The 17,988-nt window shown below is 42.3% G+C and overlaps 1 protein-coding gene across 1 annotated transcript; it reads right to left on the bottom strand.

The window, feature by feature from the left end:
• Positions 1-11,751: 11,751 nt before the first annotated feature.
• On the bottom strand, positions 11,752-15,336 carry LOC119276167 (glycerophosphocholine acyltransferase 1-like). The gene is made up of 8 exons (XM_037557175.1): positions 15,165-15,336; positions 14,974-15,057; positions 14,594-14,651; positions 14,401-14,501; positions 13,544-13,639; positions 13,360-13,453; positions 12,736-12,973; positions 11,752-12,453 (listed from the first exon to the last, which is right to left on the bottom strand). Exons 1-8 carry the CDS (start codon positions 15,243-15,245, stop codon positions 12,093-12,095), a joined length of 1,113 nt encoding a protein of 370 aa, XP_037413072.1. The 5' UTR covers positions 15,246-15,336; the 3' UTR covers positions 11,752-12,092.
• Between the last annotated feature and the right edge of the window lie 2,652 nt (positions 15,337-17,988).

Below are 17,988 nucleotides of genomic sequence, written 5' to 3'. Positions count from 1 at the left end.
CTTCGATTGAAAAACTCTTATTCAAGTATCCCTTTATGCTATCCAGAAATTCTATATCATTTCCAATCAACAATATGTGATCCACATATAATATAAGAAATGCTATAGATCTCCCACTCACTTTCTGGTAAATATAGGCTTCTCCAAAAGTCTGTATAAAACCATATGCTTTGATCACACTATCAAAGCGTTTATTCCAACTCCGAGAGGCTTGCACCAGTCCATAAATGGATCACTGGAGCTTGCACACTTTGTTAGCACCCTTTGGATCGACAAAACCTTCTGGTTGCATCATATACAACTCTTCTTCCAGAAATCCATTAAGGAATGCAATTTTGACATCCATCTGCCAAATTTCATAATCATAAAATGCGGCAATCGCTAACATTTCAGACAGACTTAAGCATCGCTACGGGTGAGAAAGTCTCATCGTAGTCAACTCCTTGAACTTGTAGAAAACCTTTCGCAACAGGTCGAGCTTTGTAGACAGTAACATTACCGTCAGCGTTAGTCTTCTTCTTGAAGATCAATTTATTTTCTATGGCTTGCCGATCATCGGGGAAGTCCACCAAAGTCCACACTTTGTTCTCATACATGGATCCCATCTAAGATTTCATGGCCTTAAGCCATTTTGCGGAATCTGGGCTCATCATCACTTCCTCATAGTTCATAGGTTCATCATGGTCTAGTAACATGACTTCCAGAATAGGATTACCATACCACTCTGGTGCGGACCGTACTCTGGTTGACCTACGAGGTTCGGTAGTAACTTGACCTGAAGTTTCATGATCATCATCATTAGCTTCCTCACTAATTGGTGTAGGAATCACTGGAACCAATTTCTGTGATGAACTACTTTCCAATTCGGGAGAAGGTACAATTACCTCATCAAGCTCTACTTTCCTCCCATTCACTTCTTTCGAGAGAAACTCCTTCTCTAGAAAGGATCCATTCTTAGAGGTGTACCAAACAGTTTACTTTGGGTATCCTATGAAGACGCACTTCTCCTATTTGGGTTCGAGCTTATCAGGTTGTAGCTTTTTCACATAAGCATCGCAGCCCCAAACTTTAAGAAACGACAACATTGGTTTCTTGCCAAACCACAGTTCATAAGGCGTCGTCTCAATGGATTTTGATGGTGCCCTATTTAAAGTGAATGCAACCATCTCTAAAGCATAACCCCAAAACGATAGTGGTAAATCAGTAAGAGACATCATAGATCGCACCATATCCCATAAAGTACGGTTACGACGTTTGGACACACCATTTCACTGTGGTGTTCCAGGTGGTGTAAGTTGTGAAACTATTCCACATTGTTTCAAATGAAGACCAAACTCGTAACTCAAATATTCACCTCCACGATCAGATCGTAGAAACTTTATTTTCTTGTTATGATGATTTTTCACTTCACTCTGAAGTTCTTTGAACTTTTCAAATGTTTCAGACTTATGCTTCATTAAGTAGATATACCCATATCTTCTCAAATCATCTGTGAAGGTAAGAAAATAACGATACCCACCACGAGCCTCAACAATCATTGGACCGCATACATCGGTATGTATTATTTCCAATAAGTCAGTAGCTCGTTCCATTGTTCCAGAGAACCGAGTTTTAGTCATCTTGCCCATGAGGCATGGTTCGCAAGCACCAAGTGATTCATAATCAAGTGATTCCAAAAGCCATCAGTATGGAGTTTCTTCATGCGCTTTACACCAATATTACCCAAATGGCAGTGCCACAAATAAGTTGCACTATTATTATCAACTTTGCATCCTTTGGCTTCAATATTATGAACATGTGTATCTCCACGGTCGAGATTCAATAAAAATAGACCACTCAACAAGGGTGCATGATCATAAAAGATATTACTCATATAAATAGAACAACCATTATTCTCTGATTTAAATGAATAATCGTCTCGCATCAAACAAGATCCAGATATAATGTTCATGCTCAACGCTGGCACCAAATAACAATTATTCAGGTCTAAAACTAATCCTGAAGGTAGATGTAGATGTAGCATGCCGACAACGATCACATCGACCTTGGAACCATTCCCGACACGCGTCGTCACCTCGTCCTTAGCCAATCTTTGTTTAATCCGTAGCCCCTGTTTCGAGTTGCAAATATGAGAAACAGAACTAGTATCAAATACCCAGACGCTACTACGAGCATTAGTAAGGTACACATCAATAACATCAAATATACCTTTCACTTTGTCATCCTTCTTATCCGTGAAATACTTGGGGAAGTTCCGCTTCCAGTGACCAGTCCCTTTGCAGTAGAAGCACTCAGTTTCAGGCTTAGGTCCAGACTTGGGCTTCTTCTCGGGAGTAGCAACTTGCTTGCTATTCTTCTTGAAGTTCCCCTTCTTCCCTTTGCCCTTTTTCTTGAAACTAGTGGTCTTGTTGACCATCAACACTTGATGCTCCTTCTTGATTTCTACCTCCGCAGCCTTTAGCATTGCGAAGAGCTCGGGAATCATTTTTGTCATCCCTTGCATATTATAGTTCATCACGAAGCCTTTATAGCTTGGTGGCAGTGATTGAAGAACTCTGTCAATGACACTATCATCAGGAAGATTAACTCCCAGCTGAGTCAAGTGGTTATGGTACCCAGACATTCTAAGTATGTGTTCACTGACAGAACTATTCTCCTCCATTTTGCAGTTGTAGAAATTGTTGGAGACTTCATATATTTCAACTTGGGCATTTACTTGAAATATTAACTTCAACTCTTGGAACATCTCATATGCTCCATGACGTTCAAAATGTCTTTGAAGTCCCGATTCTAAGCCATAAAGCATGGCACACTGAACTATCGAGTAGTCATCAACACGCGTCTGCCAGGAATTCACAATGTATGCAGTTGCTGGCACAGGTGGTACACCTAGCGGTGCTTCCAGGACGTAATTCTTTTGTGCAGCAATGAGGATAATCCTCAAGTTACGGAACCACTCCGTGTAATTGCTACCATCATCTTTCAACTTAGCTTTCTCTAGGAACACATTAAAATTCGAAGGAACGATAGCATGGGCCATTGATCTACAACAACATAGATATGCAAAAACTATTAGGACTAAGTTCATGAGAACTTAAAGTTTAATTAATCATATTACTTAAGAACTCACACTTATATAGACATCCCTCTAGTCATCTAAATGATCACGTGATCCAAATCAACTAAACCATGTCCGATCATCACGTGAGATGGAGTAGTTTTCAATGTAAGCATCACTATGTTGATCATATCTACTATATGATTCACGCTCGAACTTTCGGTCTCAATGTTCCGAGGCCATATCTGCATATGTTAGGCTCGTCAAGTTTAACCCGAGTATTTGGCATGTGCAAAACTGGCTTGCACCCGTTGTATGTGAACGTAGAGCTTATCACACCCGATCATCACATGGTGTCTCGACATGACAAACTGTAGCAACGGTGCATACTCAGGGAGAACACTTATACCTTGAAATTTAGTAAGGGATCATCTTATAATGCTACCATTGTACTAAGCAAAATAAGATGCATAAAAGATAAACATCACATGCAATCAAAATATGTGACATGATATGGCCATCATCATCTTGTGCTATGGATCTCCATCACCGAAGCATTGCCATGATCTCCACCGTCACCGGCTTGACACCTTGATCTCCATTGTAGCATTGTTGTTGTCTCGCCAACTATTGCTACTACGACTATCACTACCGCTTAGTGATAAAGTAAAGCAATTACATGGAGATTGCATTTCATATAATAAAGCGACAATCACACGGCTCCTACCAGTTGCCGATAACTTTGTTAGAAAACATGATCATATCATACAACAATTTATATCTCATCATGCCTTGACCATATCACATCATAACAAGCCCTGCAAAAACAAGTTAGACGTCCTCTACTTTGTTGTTGCAAGTTTTACGTGGCTGCTACGGGCTTCTAGCAAGAACCGTTCTTACCTACGCATCAAAACCACAACGATTTTTCATCAAGTGTGTTGTTTTAACCTTCAACAAGGACCGGTCATAGTCAAACTCGATTCAACTAAAGTTGGAGAAACAGACACCCGCCATCCACCTATGTGCAAAAGCATGTCGGTAGAACCAGTCTCATGAACGCAGTCATGTAATGTCGGTCCAGGCCGCTTCATCCAACAATAGCACCGAATCAAAGTAAGATGTTGGTGGTAAGCAGTATGACTATTATCGCCCACAAAATTTTATGTTCTACTCGTGCATAAAACATCTATGCATAGACCTGGCTCTGATACCACTGTTGGGGAACGTGGTAATTTCAAAAAAATTCCTACGATCATGCAAGATCTATCTAGGAGATGCATAGCAGCGAGAGGGGAGAGTGTGTCCACGTACCCTTGTAGACCGAAAGCAAAAGTGTTTATTTAACGCGGTTGATGTAGACATGTAGTCGAACGTCTTCACGATCCAACCGATCCAAGCACCGAACGTACGGCACCTCCGCGTTCAGCACACGTTCAACCAGATGATGTCCCTCGAGCTCTTGATTCAGTTGAGGACGAGAGAGAGTTCCATCAGCACGACGGCGTGGTGACGGTGTTGATGATGTTACTGGCGTAGGGCTTCGCCTAAGCACTACGACGATATGACAGAGGTGTGTAACTATGGAGGGAGGCACCGCACATGGTTAAGAGAACTTGGTGTTGTGCTTTGTGGTGCCCCCTGCCCCCGTATATAAAGGAGGGAGGAGGAGGTCGGCCAAGGGGGGAGTCCTACTAGGACTCCAAACATAGGGGGAAGGAGGGAAGCAGAGGGAGAGGGGAAGGAAAGAGGGGGTGCGCCCCCTCTCCCTAGTACAATTCGGACTGCAAAGGAGAGGGGGGCGTGCCACCTTGTGGCCTTCCCTCTCCTACTCCCTTATGGCCCATCTAGGCCCATAACTTCCCCGGGGGGTTCCGGTAACCCCTTGGTTCCCCGAAAAATGCCCGAACCCTTCCGAAACCTTTCTGGTGTCCAAACATAGTCTTCCAATATATCAATCTTTATTTCTCAACCATTTCGAGACTCCTCGTCACATCCATGATCTCATCCGGAACTCCGAACAAACGTCGGTCATCAAAAACACATAACTCATAATACAAATCGTCATTGAACGTTAAGCGTGCGGACCCTATGGGTTCGAGAACTATGTAGACATGATCGAGACACATCTCAGATCAATAACCAATAGCGGAACCTAGATTCTCATATTGGCTCCTACATATTCTACAAAGATCTTTATCGGCCAAACCGCATAATAACGTACGTTGTTCCCTTTGTCGTCGGTATGTTACTTGCCCAAGATTCGATTGTCGGTATCATCATACCTAGTTCAATATTGTTACTGGCAAGTCTCTTTACTCGTTCCGTAATGCTTCATCCCGCAACTAACTCATTAGTCACATTGCTTGCAAGGCTTATAGTGATGAGCATTACCGAGAGGGCCCAGAGATACCTCTCTGAAACACGGAGTGACAAATCCTTCGATCTATGCCAACCCAACAAACATCTTCGGAGACACCTGTAGAGAATCTTTATAATCACCCAGTTATGTTGTGATGTTTGATAGCACACAATGTGTTCCTCCGGTATCCGGGAGTTGCATAATCTCATAGTCTGAGGAACATGTATAAGTCATGAAGAAAGCAGTAGCAATGAAACTGTAACGATCATAATGCTAAGCTAACGGATGGGTCTTGTACATCACATCATTCTCCTAATGATGTGATCCCGTTTATCAAATGACAACACATGTCTATGGTTAGGAAACATAACCATCTTTGATTAATGAGCTAGTCAAGTAGAGGCATACTAGGGACACTATGTTTTGTCTATGTATTCACACATATACTAAGTTTCCGGTTAATACAATTCTAGCATGAATAATAAACATTTATCATGATATAAGGAAATATAAATAACAACTTTATTATTGCCTCTAGGGCATATTTCCTTCAGGGAGTTCTTAGGCATTCTTGTCCATCCATTTGGCAAAAGAAGAAAATCCAAACAATCAAAGCAACAAATGGATGTCCTCAAATGAGAAAAGTATGGAACGAACATGCTCACACAATAAAATGGAAAATGAAATATGTGGCAAAGCATGCACAAACACTCTAGCATATATCAAGCAATTGGTGATGACTAGGTCATCTATATATGAGTATATTGACTTAGGAGTCAAATAAGAACATTTGATCATAGGTCATACTCATCGTTTAAGGACAAGTGGGGTTACCACTTTTACATAAAGCATTGTTGTGTCCACACCATTAGAGTTGCTTTAGCTCAATTATTAGAGTAAAGCTCCCCCTAGATGTGATATCCCCCCTAAGAGGGATGAACTAACCTTGGGTTTTGTCGGTGATGACTTCATGTAGATGTTGAAGAAGTGGATGCTCATTGTTGATGTAGATCATTTGGAGCAATCCATTGGAGTGAGTTGCACTTTCAATACCTACATGGGTTAGTCCCACAAGGAACAAACAAGGATATCCATAGACATAGAGTGAAGCACACACATGATGATGTCCATAAAAACATTAGGTTACCTTGTCCCTTGTCTTACCAACAAGAGGGTTTGTGACTCCTTGAACTAGTGCTAGATGTGGAAGTTGTTTGCACTTCTTCTTGCCAAAATGAATATGAGTGAAGTATGTTGGCGGAGTCACCCTTAATAACTCTCTAGTTCTTCTTCTTCGGGATCCATTCCATCTTGATGGGAATCCTTGGGGTTGTAGATGTACTTGATGAACTAAAACTTGATTTAGTCTTGGGAACCCACTTGACCAAGGCCTTTGGAGCATCTTCAAATGCATCAATCTCCTCTTGAGGCTTGTCCTTGCCTTTTAGCTTGTGGTCTTGTGGTGGAAGATCATCTTGAGCTTGTGTTCCCTTGAATGAAGTAGGATCATACTTCTCTTGTTGAGGAACTAACTTCATCTTGGGGTATTGATCTTCTTCCCACTCAACTCCATTGGCATTGAAATTTTGTTCAAAACCAGCACCTTGATTCTTCCGGTGCCTTCCTTGCTTGCGTACAATTTCCTCAAATTGCTTACTTTCGGCAAGGCTCTTGTAAACACCTTTCTCTATAATACCCTTAAATAAGCTATTTTCTTGCTCAAGTGTAACTTGGCTAAGAGAATCATTAGTGGAATCAAGAGAACTACTAGAAGCAACAATATTGGATTTAGCATGATTATTGTTACTACTAGAAGAAGAATCTTTCTTGTTCTTGTTGCTAGATTTTACTTGTGGCATGTAAGTAGACAAGAGTAAACGCTTGGCAATGTAAGAAGAACTTTTATCCCGAAGATCATCATTGATGGCCTTTAAGAACCCATGTTGTTGCTCAAGATTGAGCTTCTCGAAGCGTAGCTTCTCATGAGTTTTTAAAAGTTCTCGATGATCTTTGAAAGTAGTTTCATGAGCTAACTTAATGTTTCGTTCTTTAGTCAGACGCTCAATCTCCTTCTTATCATTGTCATTCGTTTCATCTTGATTAGCATGATTAATAGCATTTTCATCATAATATTCATCACTAGAGTTGTCAACAAGTAAATCATCATCACCTAGCAAGTCATCTTCATCACTATTGAAATCAACATACTCGGGGTGTGTTACCTTGGGGCCTTTAGCCATGAAGCATCTCCTAAATCCTTCATTTGGTGAATCAAATATGTCATAGGAGTTGGTTGACAAGTGCTAGACCGGCAACACCTTCATATTGAGTATATTCGGAGTCGGAGTGATAACTTCTCTCAGAGTGGTGATCGAAGTCGGAGTCGGATACCCATTCACCAACATGAGCTTGATGTCTTCATTTTGTGTGGATCCTTGATGATTTTTCCTTTCTTTCCGAATCCTTGCTACTTCGAGAGGTTCTTCGTTCATAGCGATCATCTCTGCTCCTTCTCTCTCTTGGAGGTGATTCTTCCCTTTTGCTTCTCCTTTTAGGTGAGTCTTCTCTTCTTTTGTAGGGAGTTGTAAACTCATTGGAGTAGTGTCTAGGTCTTCCACAATTGTAGCAATTTCACTCATGACTAGAAGATCTTTTGTCATTGTAGGACCTTGACTTGGAACTTCTTTCCTTGCTTCTACTCTTGTAGAATTTGTTGAAGTTCTTCACCATTAAGCTCAATTCTTCATTGAAGGCTTGTCTCTCATTTGATGATGTAGGAGTATCACATGAGGCTTTGTAAGCACCACTAGACTTGTTGTGAAGCTCTTCATTATCCTTGAGTGACATATCATGAGCAACGATTCTTCCAATGACTTCGGTTGGCTTGAGATCTTTGTTGTTTGGCATCATTTGGATCAAAGTGCACACAGTATCATATTTTCCATCCAAGGCTCTCAAGATCTTTTTGATGATGAATTTGTCGGTCATCTCTTCACTTCCTAAGCCGACAATCTCATTTGTGATGAGAGCAAGCCTAGAGTACATTTCAGCGACACCTTCACCATCCTTCATTTTGAACTTGTCAAGTTGGCTTTGAAGCACATCCAACTTGGATTCCTTGACGGAGTCGATACCTTCGTGCATATAAATTAAAGTATCCCAAATTTTCTTTGCATTCTCAAGACGGCTGATTTTGTTGAATTCTTCGGGGCACAATCCGTTGAAGAGGATATCGCAAGCTTGAGCATTTTATTGCAACATCTTCAATTCTTCCGCGGTAGCTTCACGATTCGGTTCTCTCTCATCGAAGAATTCACTTTCTAAACCAATACACACAATAGCCCAAACGACGGGGTTATGTCCCAGAATATGCATTTTCATCTTATGTTTCCAACTAGCAAAATTAGTACCATCAAAGTAAGGACCTCTACGGTGGTAATTTCCCTCGCTAGACGCCATACTCTTCTAGGTTGTGAAACCAAGGCTATGATCACCAAATCTATGAAAATCAAAGAAAATGGAGACCAAAGCTTTGATACCACTTGTAGGATTGAAAGTATGTCTAAAGGGGGGTGATTAGACTACTTGGCCAAATAAAAACTTAACCTTTTCCCAATTTTCATTCTTGGCAGATTTTAGCAACTTAGCACAAGTCAAGCAATCATAATACAATTCAAGCAAGCATGCAAAGAGTATATGAGCAGCGGAAAGTAAAGCATGCAACTTGCAAGAAAGTAAATGGGAGGAGTTTGAAGGGAGCAAACGCAATGTTGACATGGAGATTTTTGGCCTGGTTATGATAGGTGGTGCTATCGTACGTCCACGTTGATGCAGACTTCAACCCACGAAGGGTAACGGTTGCGCGATTCCACGGAGGGCTCCAGCCACGAAGGGTTCACGAAGAAGCAACCTTGTCTATCCCACCATGGCCATCGCCTATGAAGGACTTGCCTCGCTAGGGTAGATCTTCATGAAGTAGGCGATCTCCTTGCCCTTACAAACTCCTTGGTTCAACTCCACAATCTTGACGGAGGCTCCCAAGTGGCACCTAACCAATCTAGGAAACACCACTCTCCAAAAGGTAATAGATGGTGTGTTGATGATGAACTCCTTGCTCTTGTGCTCCAAATGATAGTCTCGCCAACACTCAACTCTCTCTCACAGATTTGGCTATGATGGAAAGATGATTTGAGTGAAAAGCAACTAGGGGAGGCTAGAGATCAAGATTCTTGTGGTTGGAATGGAATATCTTGGTCTCAACACATGAGTAGGTGGTTCTTTACACACAGATTCCCAAACTCGGTGAGACCGAATGGTAAAACTCGATCAGACCGATTCAGGTCAAAAAATGAATGTTAGGCTTTTCGGTGGGACCGATACAATCAACTCGGTTGGACCGATGTGCTAGGGTTAGAGCATAACGTAATCTCAGTGTGACCGATCACATGAACTCGGTGAGACCGATTTCAGTAGTAGGCACATAGAGAGTTGATCAGGCAAACTCGGTGGGACCGATTCGCTCACTTCGGTGTTACAAAAAGGAAAGAGTGAATTTGCATTGCTGACTCGGTGGGACCAAGATCCCTATCGGTGAAACCGAACTGATTAGGGTTTGTGGCAGTGGCTATGTCAAATGAACTCGGTGGCGCCAGATATATCAAATTGGTGGGGCTGAGTTTGACTTTAGGTTTAGGACATGTGGAAATGAGAAAGTGGTTGAGGGTTTTGGAGCATATCACTAAGCATTTTGAGCAAGTAAGCCATTAAGCAACACCTCATCCCCTTTTAATAGTATTGGCTTTCCTATGGACTCAATGTGATCTTGGATCACTTAAATAAAAATGTAGAGTCTTGAGCTTGTTGCCAATATGTGTCCTTAGCATTTTGAGGGCTCCACATCTCTAGTCCATTTCATGCCAATCATTGAACTTTCTAAAATGCAAGAGCATTAGTTTAATTAGCTATATATTGTTAAGAATTACCAAAACCACCCAGAGATTAGTTGCACTTTCAACATGCCGTAAAGTTTGGAAGAGAAATTCATTTCTCCTAGACTTTGTACCAACTAGGAAGGCACGCAACAATTTTATGTAGGGAAAAGCTAACCGGTGAACGTTTGTCAGGGGGGCCATCCTGACGAAAGTGCTCTCTCCCATCAGATCCATTGCACGAATCTTGGCACACGGACATGAGACACGTCAGATTTATTAACTCGTTCGCTGTGAATAGAAAAGTCAGCGAACACTGTACTAGTCAAAACACTACCCGCACACCACACTAGGAGACCATAGTTTGAATTCTGCTCCCTCCTTTTTTTCGCCTTTTTTTACAAGATGACAAATTATGTTCTTTTTTGCTTAGGTGCATGGCATTTTTTCTAAAAGAATTTAACATGGCAGTTTTTATATTTTTTGTGAAACTTTGCACATGGCGAATTTAAATATTTTTTATAATGTTCTCAAGTCAAGTTTTTTTTTTCACATGGCATTTTTATTAATAATAGGATGTCAATATTATTATTGAGAGGAAGTCGTTTTTTCTCAATGGCATGGCACTTTAACTATTAATCGCCTAGCATCTTTATTAATAATGGGATGACATTTTTATTATTTTGAGAGGTTGACATTTTCATTTTTAATGCATGACAAATTTTATTACTAAGCACATGCGTTTTTATTAATAATAGGATGGCATTTTATCATTGAGAGGATGGCACTTTATCATTGAGAGGATGGCATTTTTAGTGTTGGGAGGATGGTTTTTTTATTTTTAATGGCATGGAAATTTTTATTGGGGATTATCCAGATAAAAAGATTATCTAGAAGAATGCAGTTTTATAAAGTAGCATGACAATTTTCACATTTTTCAGAGCATGAAATTTTATAAATGTATGTGTATTTTTTGTTCATGACATTTTTATCTAAAGAGGTGGCAGTTTTTAATTGTGTATTTTTCTTTTTCTTTTTTGGTTGAGCACGACAATTTGTCTTGTAGAAACATCCAGGCTCAAGATGAAATTTGCTTTTTTTTGGCCCGTTAAGGCATTTCTGGGAGAAATGAGGTCGCGCTGAAACATGCGAGGGGAGGAGGACCTATTGTTCGCTGGTTTCCCGTGTCCCATAGGGAACAAAACATTCGCGCGAGGCTGGCTGCGAGCTGACGGCAGTAACATGATTTTATGTTGATGTGTTGTCCCGCCATACATGAAACCAAGTCCTTAGTTTCTTTTTCTTTTCATGAGTACCAAGATTTTTATCTTGAGTGATCTCATGATGCACGAAGCTTGGTCCTTAAGGAATAAAATGCGGGAATGACACATCAATTCTAGGAATTGAACCCAGATGATCAGGCTGCACTGCATAACCATGTCTAACCACTAATGCCAAAGCTCTCTTTAAAAAGGAAAAAAAAAACTATCTCAGCACACTCAACACACATTGAAAACCCTAGAGACAAAGTTGGCATAAAATGCGCTGATAGCATTTGAACCACCACCCTTTGCTATGTCAAACATGCCCACACACCCTAACTAGCGATCCCACCATAAACAGCCCTGAAATGTCCCAAGCCAACAGAACATTCATCGATAGCAACTTTTCTTACAGAAGGAACAAGGTCACACGATAGTACCAGTAACCAGAAAATCTAATCTTGCGCCCCAAATCAGTTTCCTCACTGACTTGGCTCTTCGGATGCATGCTGGTGGTTACCTGAAGGATCATCCATGTGCTCCTTCAAGTTTGCCTGTTCAATGGGCTTCATCTCAAGTCTCTTCTTCTCCTTCTGGACAACTTGTCTGGGCATCACCTCCAGGATGAAGCTTCCACCGTTCCATGTTGCAGCACACACCTTTAGTACTTGGAAGATCCCATGCAGCCGGTATGAAAGGAATATGGGTACAGTGAAAGCCAATGTCGCCACTGTGAACAGTGCCTGAAGCAGTATGTACATCAACGGACGATTCTTGTCACCAAGCAATCCGCTCAGTCTCCACCAGATGTTGTTTGCTTTCTGTGCTTTCTTTGACAGTTCCCTGCCAATATTGATAAAGATAAATTACCGGGTTCTCTCACATGGGAGAATACGCAAGGGTAAGTAGACACTTAGAGGAAGTAAAGAAGATGGGAGGAATTCAAGCTACAATTGGTAACAGGCAAATTATCTGAACCAAGTAGTCCTTAATTCCTTATGGCTCAGTTTTGGTCCATTTTATAGACTGCGTCTCCACCGGTGGTCAACAAGCACCACTGAGCATACATATTGTTCCACTCATAGGTATTCAGCATAACCCACCACGAAATACAAAAAGACATACCTGTATGATGTCATGACTTCAGGATCCCTTAACAGCCTTTGTCGACGCAGCACATTAACTATGAGGAAATACATCAGTTGCCACAAGGTGTAAGCAGCTAGAGGAACAACAAATAGCCATGTCCACAGATAAGATTTGTCCTCCACATATGGCCATGTGACTCTTGCTGCTCTTCCTTCTGGATGCATGGCAGCAAATGTTTGTGGGTTCCACCAACGGATAGTGAACAAAACTATTCCTGTAAAAGCCCTCTTTTAGTCATGTCACACATTTGGCAAGAACTGCTGGATGAATAATAGAGTGGCATCATAACCCTAAAGTCAGAGAATCCAGAACAAACTTCAAGCCGAGAGCCCTAATCTAGCTTAAACTCAATCTCCCCTTGCAGCTTTAAATTGCTCATATCTACTACAGCTTATACTCAAGACTCTCCTTGGCATAACATGACAACAGAGCAGTCATTGTAAGGCTTCCATATATCACATTCGTGTCATACAATTTCAATAAGCACCAAAGAAAATATAGTTAAATAGTTTCACTAGACTAAGATGGTGCTTTCCTAAGAAAAGTAAAGTTCCCCATCATCCTACGCATTGAATTGGGTTGTTTAAGTGAATAACGTACCAGGCAAGAGGTGTATCAGAACACTAACAAGTTTATCAAATGAGCTGAACACCAAGCTGCAACGCCATACAATTAATGCCCAAGCAAGGGGACCCTGCAAAGATTTAATGAAAAAACAAATGATTGCACACATATTATAAGCGCGAACAAGAAACCAGGCAACCCACAATAATCCTTTTCATACCTCTGCAAATGAGAAGCAAACCATGAAAAGCTTTTCATCCTTTGGATAAAAGAGAATCATAACAAGGAGAAAAGTGTTGGCATAGTAGCAGAAATCCTGCAAATTACATCAATGGTTGTAACCCAGTGATTTATTAGTAATGCACCATAGTATTGTGCCCAATAAAATGCTTGAGAAGTGCAATGCAATGCACTATAAAAAATATCAAACTCGTGTCATTTGAACTAGGAACAAACAAAAGGTAACACTAAAACTTCAGAATGAAAAAGAACTAGAATGTCAGCTTTCAGCCTTGGACAAACGACAAGCACAACAGTCATCAAGTAAAGGTGCATTAAAAACATCAGTACTGTATGTTATGAGCAGCACTTTTCTTCTCGATTAAGAACATAGTACAGATACGTAAACAAGATACTCCATCCATCCGGAAATATAGGGCTGAATTCGTACTTCGAGATTTACTTTGACTGTCAACAAGATCAATTACTATATGAGATTGGAAACTCCTTTCAAATATGAATTCAGCAGTATACTTTGTGACATACATATATAGTATTGAACTTGTTGATGGTCAAAGTAACTCACAAAATACGAAATAGACCCTACATATCCGGATAGACGGAGTACATGATAGTATGCCTTTCGTAACAAGATACGTGATAATATCCAAGTTCAACAATTGCTGGAGGTTGATGAAATCAAGCCTTATTACAGTATCTACTGACGTTGACACTTTATAACCGTGACAGTTGTGCATGAGACTTGAGATAACAATGATACGAAGCTATTACATATAAGCAATGAAACCAGCACAGTTAAAATGACGACCACAACAAATTGGACTGAAATGGACTCACCAGAAGATAGTAGTGCCACTTCTTGTAGCGATAGTAGATCCACCTGAGAGGAACAAATATGACATAGAACAGGCAATACACATACGGCACATCCTGTGGTCCTGCAAAACGAAATCAGAGCACTGTAAGATGTACCGACCACAACTTTCAGGAGTAGCATGCAACCCAACAGATGGATTCGGCAATAGCTTACTAGCACCCAAGAGGTAGCAAAATGTCCCAAATCCAAGAACACCCATCAGGTGTGTGACCTGCACATTAAAAGCCAGCACCACCAGGTAAGAGCATTCCCCACATACAGACATTCGAACAGCGTTACAGCCATGGCAGTAGTACATGGCAATAAATGAAGAGATTCATCACCACAGTAATCCATGCCTACCCAAAGTGCCCACAAAACAGTACACAAGGCCCGCATATCTCTTACTCCAGCACATGTTGAAACATTGCATAGCACAATCAATGCGCGCCGAATTTAACCGCGAAATGAATAGAACACGGGCACGCCGAGATTTGGGGGGGAGCCAGAAGCCCAGAAGATGAAGATTAAGCAGGGGGGATCGGAGAAAAGACCTTGAAGATGAAGCGCTCGTGCTCCTCTGCCTTGGTGGCGATCTTGACGGCCTGCTTCGACAGCATCGCCTTGGCCTGGTCCCTCTGCAATTCAAAATAACCCCCCAGAAAAATCAGAAGACGAGTAATCGGGGGAAAAGAGGCGCCGGCGCCATAGGGCTACGGCGGGGCGGGGGAGTAGCAGTACCCACCCTCCGGCGGACGTCCGCGGCCCCGTTGGCGAGCATCGCCGCCGCCGACGCCTCGTCCTCCACCACCTCCGACGACGCCATCCCGGAGAACCTTGGAGAACGCGCGACCAGTTCCTCTTGCGAAGACGAAAGCCTCCTCTTCCCCCTACGCCACCTTTCGTTTCCTTTCTTCTTTTTATTTCGCTTTCCTTTCGCTTTGTTTATTTATTTATTATTGTTATCTCTTCTCCCCCGCTTTGTTCCTCAGCTTTTACACTATCCTCCATTTTCTACTCTTCCTCTGACGTGGATTGCGCTCTGCTACAATCTAGTAATCTCTCTTCGTTTTGTTTTGTTTTCTTCGCGAGTTCCCGTGACGTTTGGTTCGATGCAACGGTTTGGGGTGGAGCGTTGGGTTGGGCAGCATCAGGTTCTGTGGCTGTGCGAGCCGTGGTTTGGTGAGGCAACTGCACTGGCCTGGGCACGGCGGCCGCAGCGAGGGTCAACACGTGCTCTGTCGTGCTCCTTTTTGCCCTGGCCGCCTGTTCCCACCCGCGGATAGGTGCTTTACGTGTTGGCTCTCTCCTAGATTGCCGGCAATCATCATTTGTTAAGATTTTCAAGTATATACAAGGCCACGGCCAACATTTCGTGTTTTGCAAAAAAGGCTTAGGACATCTCCAATGCAGGGACGTCTGTGTGGACGCTTGTGTAAAAAACAAAATTAAATTACGGTGGAGCACCGGTGTAAAAGTTTGGGCTTCCAACGCAGGAGTGCTAGATTGGGCACCCCTCAAAGAAAAAAGGAGTGATAGATTGGGCGCTTATCTATATTTTTTTTCGTTCCGGACGACATTCTCAAGTGCCGGCCTCTCCAACGCAGGAAACAAGCATCGGTGCCCATCGATCCAACCGAACACGAACCGGCCAACTGTGTCAATCCTCACTCAGCTCACTCAGCTCACTCTGCTCTCTTCTCTCGAACTCTCCACACCCTTGACAATACCATCGACCCTCGTCAGATCCAGCGAGCCGGAGGAGAACTCCAAGCCGAACTCCCACACTCTCAGATGCCGGCCACGGCGAACGGCGGCGCGCGGGCGGAGTAGGCAACAGCCCGCGTCTTCCTTCCCATGGAGACGAGGCCAGCGCAGCTGGCGGCAAGGTCGATGGACATGAAGAGGGCGGTGCGCAAGCGGATGAGGCAGCAGCAGCCGGGCCTTCCAACATGGAGACGATGCCGGAGGAGCTCGCGCGGCGCTAACGGACGGGAGGAGGAGGGGGCCGTGGAGCAGAGGAGGCAGCAGTCGCGCCTTCCCCTATGGGAACGAGGCCGGAGGAGCTCTTGGCGAGGCTGGCCGACGGGAAGGTTCGGAGGAGGCATCGGCGCGCGAGTGCGAGGCGTACAAGATGAACAAGCTTACCCGACATCGTGAGACCAGGTATGAGGTCGAGGTAATTCCCTTCCGATTGTTGTACCAATCGCTGGTAAATTGAGTTGACTGTTGCGGTGATGCACACATGTGTGTATGGTGATCTGAGTCCGTCATGTTCTTCCCGTGGGAAATTTTAATTATGTAGGAGAAGAATATGTGCTGATATACAGTTTTGACAGGTTCCAAACTGACTGGTCCTGAATTCACATAGTCTTAAAAAGAAATTTAGGGAGTAGAGCTTGGAATAAGAACAACAATTTCCTATATAAATCATGGTTGTTTGACTTGACAGTACAACACATTCCACTGGGGATAGTTCCGTATGAACATCCACATCTTAAGAAATTTAAATGGTTGAGTCTGTTGTAACCTATACAAAACCTGATACATAGCTTTGAGAGAACTTTGGACATCATTTGAAATCAGTAATGAAAAAATATGTTATTCGAAATAAACCCTAGGTGAATGAGCTGAGATTACATTATGAAGAAACTAGAATATAAAATCTCGAGAAAAATAAACAACCAATGTGTAATATGCATTCACATTCACATGCATTTCATTTTTGGCATTTTTTTATTGTAAGTATTCAGGTCTCATGGAGAATTATTATAGATATAAAGGACCTCTATATTTTATTGTAGATTATTTTTGTGCCTGAAGAGAAAGAAAACATATATTTTTTTGAACCAAGAAATATATTTTTTGTGTAGCTGCAAAAGAAAATCAGGTGAGTTAGTTGCGTACAGCTGGCTCCGTTCAACAAAGACCAGCTGAGGTAGTTGAGCCATTGCAGATTTGTAGCGCTCCAAGGAGCGCCCAGTGCCAAATTGATACGGAGAAAGGATCGCGCAGAAAAAAAGGGGGAAGCGCCCGACGACAGCCTAGGCATTGATGTCAGCCCAAATCCTAGGATCGGGGGGATTTGACCAAATCGGGAGGGAATCGAACCCTGGCGCCCGTCGTAAGTGCCCCCGTTGTACATGCCCTTAGTGGAAGTACAATAATGAGTTTATAGCCCATTTACATGATACTTTTGGCACTGTGAAGAAGACGACATGAAAAATGATGGGAGTGAACTCTCATACAAGAGCCTAACTATATACGCATTCCTAGACAAATGCAATAAATATGAAAAATGAGATAGAGAGAAGGTGAAAAAAGTAATACTTTTATACTCTATAGCTAACCTTGTTGTATGAGTGACTATAAGTGATGACTATATATGACACTACAACATTGTATAGCCAGCAGTTGGCTATAGTATTAATCATGCTCATGCTCTTAGGGTCATGTTGCATCCCCTCAGCCAGGCCCTTTGGCCCATTTATTAGATGAGTGTGTTTAATGTTTCACGTGTACGGCACAAGTTTAAAGTATCGAAGTACCATTGGGTCTGGCTAAGTATT

The sequence above is a fragment of the Triticum dicoccoides genome, chromosome 3B (genome assembly GCF_002162155.2).
Source record: "Triticum dicoccoides isolate Atlit2015 ecotype Zavitan chromosome 3B, WEW_v2.0, whole genome shotgun sequence".
NCBI lineage: Eukaryota > Viridiplantae > Streptophyta > Magnoliopsida > Poales > Poaceae > Triticum > Triticum dicoccoides.
This window is presented reverse-complemented; position numbering and strand designations above follow the sequence as displayed.